Source organism: Solanum pennellii, chromosome 3 (assembly GCF_001406875.1).
Source record: "Solanum pennellii chromosome 3, SPENNV200".
NCBI lineage: Eukaryota > Viridiplantae > Streptophyta > Magnoliopsida > Solanales > Solanaceae > Solanum > Solanum pennellii.
Genome location: NC_028639.1, coordinates 8676229 through 8684172, shown reverse-complemented (window position 1 = coordinate 8684172; position 7944 = coordinate 8676229). Strand labels below are relative to the sequence as shown.

The window sequence follows — 7944 nt, the reverse complement described above, 5'->3', positions numbered from 1 at the left end:
GAGTATTGTTGCAAATGGCTTTGAAGAGAGAAACAACGATGGTAAAATTATAGCAGCAGAGATGAAAAATCTTGAGGCTAAGTATTGTCATGATGCAAACGCCTTGAGCAAAATCCAAATGGGAGTCTGAAGAGCATATTTTGCAAAATTGCTACTTTTGAGACTGCAAAGCAATCTTGGGAGTCTCTCGAAATCGAAGTGTATGGTGACGAAAAGGTACACACTATAAATCTTCAAACTCTTAGAAGAGAGTCTCAAAACTTTAAGATGATAAAATTTGAAAAAAGAGTTGAATATTACTCAAGAATCATGAATATTGTTAATGAAATGAGAAATCATGGTGATACAATTTCTTATCAACAAGTTGTGGAAAAGATTCTAACTAGTGTCAGAGAAACATATGAGTACATTGTTGATATCATAGAGGATATGAAAGATCTTTTTAAGCTTTCTATCAAAGATCTAGTCAGATCATTTCGTGCATGTGAGAAACAAAGATTTTTTCGTGAAAATCAACCCCAAGAGACTACTTTCCCGTCAATAAATGAGTATTCCAAAAATTTCTCAAAAAAATCAACTAAAGATGAATTACAATAAAAAAAGAAAGCAGGATCATAATGATTTTTTTAAGAAGGTTGAAGAAAAAGGTGAGAAAAATACTAGTCTTTTTTTGTAAAATTGGCAAAAGGACTTAATCACAATGCAGAAAAATATTGGCACAAAGGCAAAACATAATGTAATTTTTCTAAAAAGTTTGGCGACAAGGAGAGTGATTGTTGGCACAAGCAACAAAAACAAACAAGTTTCTGTGAAAAAAACAGGAGAAAGAAATGGAAAAACATCTTTTCTTTGCTTCTCAATGTGATGTTTCAGCAAAATGCAATGAATGGTATATTGATAGTGGTTGTAGCAATCACATGACTTGAAATGAAAAGGTTTTCTCTCATTTAATAGTAGCATCACTATTAAAGTGAGATTGGAGAATGGAACCTTAGTTGATGCAAAAGTTAAAGGTACCATTTCCATCAACATAAAATGCAGCAGTAAGCAAATTCATGATGTGTTTTCTGTTCCTCATTTGGAAGAAAATTTGCTTAGTGTTGGTCAATTATTGAAAATGACTATTCTCTTGTGTTTAGAGATAATTATTGCAAGATTTTTGATAAAATGAGTCGAATCAAGTCACTGTTTAAGTGTAGATGATAAAAAGGAAATTTCACTTATAATTTCATTACAATGCATTCAAAAATGAAATTGTAGATAATTCATGACTTTGGCACGAAAATTTTTGTCACTTGAATTTTCATGGTTCGAAACTACTCAAGCAAAAATACATGGTGAATGACCTTTCTGAGATACATATTAAGTATAAGCTAGATAATATTTTTATCATATCTTTAGATGTGTCAAATCAAGAAGATGACGGGGAAGAAGAAGATGTTCCTCAATAAGGAGAAATCTCGGATTTAGATAATGAAGAACTACTTCCAAAAGGAACAAAAATGTTGAATGACATTTATCAAAGATGCTACTTTTCCAGTGTTAAGAAAGAAAATTATGAGGAGGCAATAAAGCATGATGTTTGGAAGAAAGCCTTGGCAGAAAAAATTCGGAAGATTAAGAAAAATAATACATGGGAGTGTGTGAGTATACCCAAAGAAAAAAAATTTCTAAGTCTAAAGTGGATTTACAAAACCAAGCTCAATCAAAAAGGAGATATTCAAAAGCGCAAGAGAAAGGCGAAATTCAGTTGCAATCATTGTTAGACATGAGAACAAGTTACTGGCATCTTCAACACAACACTTCCAAGATAAAAGTTTTGTCATCTTCGAGAAGACATTGAAGTTTTTAATCAAATGCAATAAGGGGGAGTATTGAAATTAATGCATTTCGGGACAACATGTCTCCTGCCAGTGACACTAGACTCAGACATTATTCCTTTTTCAAATATCTCCATTTATCCAGGATTTGCCAGGTATTTTGAATGACATCAATGAGTTATTGTTTCACTACTATGTAAGGCATTTGAGACACATAAATAGTTAGAAATCTCTAGAGTTGATTATTAGCATCTTTACCCAATTATAGAAAAAGAACTCACAATATTTATTCATGACACACTGTCATCTTCAACTATCAAGAAAATGATCAATCTTAGTTTTATAATTCAATCAACTGTCAAAAATAATAATGTTAGTACTTGTTTGATGTACCAACAAGATTGGTAGAGAAATTAAAGAAACTTGAAGTCTCATAAGTTATAAAATTACTAGCACTTTGGTAAAAACTGAAATTCATCATAATTTATCATTAAGGAATTCTACTCCATCTTGTACACTGTCAATTAAAAAAAGGCTTGACAAATTGGTAGATCAAAGTTAGAACCAAAGATTACTAGCTGAAGTCAAAGCAATCCTTCTGCAAACCGGACACGAATTCTTGATCTCCAGCCACTCCTCGATGAATTGACAATGAAATTCATGTCCACAGCCAATTTTTCCTAGTACTTCTCCATCTTCATAAGTTTCCTATACACGCCAAAACAGGAAAGAATAAAATTGGACAAGGTTGCAAACAAACATAAAAGTGATTTAGGAAGAAAAAAAAAGTTGTGTGCCTTACCAAGCAAATGCAGCAAGAGTTAATACAATTTTTCATCTTTATTATTTGATACCTACTATGCTTCAGAAGTTTAGAAATAATGTTCTTGTTCAATCCAATTTCAATGCCACCTATATGCTCTTGGAGTGCCAAAAATGCCTAAAATACAAATCACTCGTTATTTGACAAAATATAGGATTGATTACTCTAATCATATCACATGTTCATGCATTGTTCCTCGGTGTTTTACCTTGTACGACATTTCAACATCATAGAACATACCATCTTGTTGAGTATCATCATGTTCATCTTCTTCATCATCCTGCGTGTAGAAACTCACAGTAACAAGACTCATTTTTCTTACTTATCATAACAAAAAATTATGTGAAAGCTATGCATGACAAGAAGTAACATATCCAACATATAAATATTACCTTTGGAAAGAATAATAAATGGAAATTAAGAGAATAGACATATATTGACATACTTAGACAAAGGAATTTGAGCTACTCATGCAAGCATAATATGGATCAGGGAAATAATTTAGTAAAAAGTGGAAATTATAGGTTACATCATCTTCATATAATATTACTATTAAAGAAGTTGATGGTAAAATTAGTTTAGGTCGAAATGACAACTGAATTCAGAATAGATAAAGTATGAGAATTGCATACCTCGATAACAATAGGATTATCCCTGTGACCTGGGTCCCTGGATCTTCCACCCTACATGTCCAAGTGAATTGGTAAAACACCCATTCAAAATGTAAAAAAAAATTATGATTGAGATATAACAACGGAAAAGACCGAAGAAGATACTATCAACAAAGACCGCACTAATGTTATGAAAGAAAAACTAGCCGTGATAGTTTTCCCAATTAAAAGAGAAGGTGGAGGATCAATAATATTTCTCAAGAAATTAGCATCGTTTCCTCTGTTCCATAGTCCATTTTCTCCAAAATATCCAGCTGGACCACCAAAAGGGTGGATAAAAGCATTAGATTGATTTCTTGAAGCTGATGAACTACCGCCATGAAAACCTCTATGTTTCTCAATGAACGTTCGATGTGTACTATTTTCCAGAAATGCCATATTTGAAGCTCCTTGAAATTGTCTACTATGAGAAAATGAAGTTGTTGATGCATGCCATAAGTTTTGCATTTGAAGATAACTTCCAGCATTATTTGGAAAAATTCTGGCTGGTATGAGGTCAGTCTTTGTGACACCGCTTACAAAGTCACTCAAAGTACGAGAATTTCCATGAAAGTATGTATCTGAGCAAATGAGGTTGTCAGAGAATGCCACAAGTTTTGCGTTTGGAGAGAGTTTCTACCATTATTTTGAAGACATTCTGATGGTATGAGACCAGTATTTGTGACACCACTTACAAAATCACTCACAGTACGAGAATCTCCAAGAAAGTTTGTACTGTAAAAAATGAAGTTGTTGGAGTATGCCATGAGTTTTGCATTTGAAGAGAGCTTCTAGTATTATTCGGAATACTTTCTTATATTTTGATGTCTCTATTTCTCACACTTCTAACAAAATCATTTATAGTACGCAAAGTTGCAGACGTGGAAATACCTCCTGTTGTTTCATTGCTTCGTTCATTTAAATCAATTCCATTTCCCTCAGTGCCATCGGGAACATTTGAAGGTATATTAGTTGGAGGTAAGTTCCTACCGTTCTCAGTTTGGTTGAAGGCAGTATTTTCTGTATTAGAATTGTATCTATCCATCCGATAATTCATAAGAAATTATTCTTACATAAAGAGTTAAACAATTCAAGCACCATTAAATTTAGAAAATTTCTCAACGAACTTGAAAATGAACCATGAAATCCAGTGGTAGTGTTTATAAAACTCACTCAAGCACAACCTAATGAATTAAATTATTCACATTTTCTTCATATAATAGATTCAAAAATATATAAGGTGCATGCTAAAAAGGACACTAAAGGAAGGGTCTACAACAAGTGAAACATATGAGTAACCTTATTCTTCTACATAAGTCATACACAAGGATGTAATAACAAGCTCGATGAAAGTAAGAGTAAACAAGGATCTAGATTAAACATAAGATGTTATAAATTGAAACGTGAAACAAAGAAAGTATCAAGTAGTAATCCTTTTAAATTTTAATACTATTTAGAAAATAAAAGACTTAGCGACAATTATTTAACAGAAAAATATAATTTCCTCTATATCATATTTAGCAGCGATAATAAATATGACATTTATACATGACACTCTATATAAATGCCTCTAATGGCTTTAGTGACTCTTAATGCAATGTCATTAACTCAATTTTCAATAAATACCATTGCGGGAATAGGAAAATCTATTGCCGCTAAATGTCTCTTTAGTTGTAATGACACAGTTCCTTTAGAGGTAGGAGACAAGATGGATATACTTTTTTAAAAGATAATAATTAAGACTCTTTATAGTAAAAAGTTGCCAGTAGGACATAACTTTCAAACTTTACATAACTTTCAAACTTTTGAAGATTCATACCATGAAATTGAGTTTAGAAAAATAATATAATCGTGGAAACTCAGCAAAACATAATCTTATTTCACATGAAACCGGTAAGCTAACCTCAAAATCTAGAGTGTTTGTAGTTAGTTTTCTTATATAGGTCAATTCGATAATAAAATCAATGTCATACAAATCCAAAAAATCCTAACTTGATTAAAATATGGAAAAACAAAACTCTTTCGATATTATCTACTCCTTGTTAAATTCTAAGTCCTATATCACGTGAAGGAAAATTAAAAAAGACATCTTTAACATAGATCTTCTTGAAAACATAAATCTAGGAAAATAAGTTTTACAAGTAGGATCGCCTATTTTTTAAAGGATAGAACTTTTCATAATATATCCTTTAAAATTTCAGCGAAATAGTTTTTTTCCGTGCAACCAAAATATACACTTATTTATTTTTCCATCAAGGTCAAATCCCCTTAGCCCCATCCTCGCCTCACCACAAACTTAGACACAAAAATGGAAAAAATACAAATTTAAAAGAGAATAAAGTTAAAATAGCATGTCTATAATGTCATTAACTACCAACTTGAGAAAGAATCATTTAAGACATTAATATCCACTTTAAACATTCAAAAAATGAAAATTATTAAGCACAATTTGAAAAAAAATTACAAGAAAATCAATTGACATATAAACTTCAAGAGAATTTCAATAATTATGCCACATTTCCATATCAGGGCACAAAATAAAAATAACTACTACAAATATATTAAGCTGAGACTAATCAATTGAGACATTAACTTCCACTTTAAACATAAAATATTTTATTAAAATGGTAAAATAAATTTATGAAAAGGTTCAGAAGAAAACTATTGACCAAATAAAGTTAAAATGATTTTTAGCTAGTTGTGTCAAAAATTCTATATAGGGACAGTGAAAAATATTGACCACAACAACTAAACTAAATATTTATGAGAATGGAAAACTGTACTTGAATATCTTACCCTACAAATCATTAAACGCCTTCGTTGTTGAAGATAATGAGAATCAAATGGTTTTACCAATGTTGTTGGTCCGCAGCAAGAATAAAGATAAGAAACATTAGCCTCTATTCAATATTTTATATGCTCGAGTCTCACTTCTTTATAAGAGAACAAAATAAAAGCAAGAAACAATATCAGTAGAAAATATAAATGGACAAAGAACAAGGCAAACCGGATATCATAAATAAAAACACAATTTGAATAAGTTTTCAAGAAAATCATTTTCAAATATAGTGCAAAAGAATTTTTAATAATTATGCAAAAACTCCACACAGGGACACTAGATAAAGTTAACTACAACAAATAAATAACTAAATAAATAAATAAATAAAATGATGAACTCAAGGTAAGAGTAATCATTTATCCTCATTTGAGAATAAGGCAGTCTAATATGCTTTGTTATAACCGCATTTAATTTTCTCTATAACTTCTAAAATATTTCTAGCATTAGAACATATATCTTCAGCAACCAAGCATTACTGAGTTATATCTTCAACAATTCAAGTAAAATAAATATCATAATATTTGTTTACCTATTCTGAATTGGATCAGTTAGTTTCATGTTCGAGGTAGAAGCCAAATTGATTACATGAATATATCTTGTGTCAAATCTTTAAAAAGTTTAATAAGTCAGTACATAATTTTAAAGATCCAACCTCAGGTGGTGGTATCAATTCTCTTTGTAAATTTAATTCAGTGCAATAGATCTAAGAAAAAAGGTATAACTTACCCTTGTTGACAGAAGAATCCTTGGTCTGAGTGTTCGTTCACCTAGAAACATACAAAGAGAGAAAGATCAGCATCAATCTTGTCAAAAATAATAGATCAACTCAGAGGTACACATCAAATCAAGCTGAAAAAGACCCCTTCTCTCTACTGATGATGAGTTACTAGAATCGATCGTAAGAGAAGCTTCACGTCCACTGTGAAAAGAGGGAAGGAGAAGATGTTACCAGAAGCTAGAAGGAGCATCGTTTTTATCACTTTTATTCTTCTTTTTCAATCTATGTTTGCCACTTTTTTTGCTCTGTTCGAATTTTTACGGGCTTAGCACTTTGGGCTAAGTATATTTCATATAACTTCGTTTATATAATAAACTAGTTTTTGAGCATCTGCTTCGCACGTGTGTTTGATGTGATTTTTTTTATAGATATGTTAGAATGACTAAAATTTAATGAATATATATATGTAAATTATGATAAATAATAAAATGTAACAATTAGAAAATAAGAACAAAGACTTATGATGACAACAAAACATTCATAGAAAAATTAAATTAGAAGTCTAATAGAGACAAACAAAAAGAAACAGATTTAAGCAAAATTTAAGAGTCTTCTTCATCTACTGTAACTAAAGAATAAAAATAATAGTCGAATAATCTTGGTAGGGGTTTCTTGAGATAAAGTAGTTGAATTTATATCGATAGAATAGAAGGAATATCAAAAGATATCTTAAAAGTTTTGGTTTATATATTTGGAGGTTATGTATATGAAAAGCTGAGAGTTATGGATGTTCAGAGTATAAAATTTGAATAAGTAATTAGAAAATACAATAAATAAATGAAGAATATGAAAAAGAAAATTAAAGTTAGCAAACCATGTATGAAGAACAAATAAAGTTATTATCACGTAATTAAGCATCAATCAATTTAATTTTGAGAAGCTAGGGTCATTCTTTAATAATAATCAAGAGAATATTATCAAGAGGATATATATATATCTATATCTATATGTATATATATATATATATATATATATATATATATATATATCTTCTATTCACACGAACAAGTGAAGATGGTCAGTTGAAATTTTTA

The 7944-nt window shown here is 30.4% G+C and overlaps 1 protein-coding gene across 1 annotated transcript; it reads right to left on the bottom strand.

Annotated features, from left to right (window-relative positions):
* Positions 1–2378: 2378 nt before the first annotated feature.
* Positions 2379–4338, bottom strand: LOC107013168 (E3 ubiquitin-protein ligase BIG BROTHER). Its single transcript, XM_015213147.1, has 6 exons — positions 4185–4338; positions 3462–3874; positions 3276–3326; positions 2852–2923; positions 2623–2760; positions 2379–2528 (listed from the first exon to the last, which is right to left on the bottom strand). Exons 1-6 carry the CDS (start codon positions 4336–4338, stop codon positions 2379–2381), a joined length of 978 nt encoding a protein of 325 aa, XP_015068633.1.
* Between the last annotated feature and the right edge of the window lie 3606 nt (positions 4339–7944).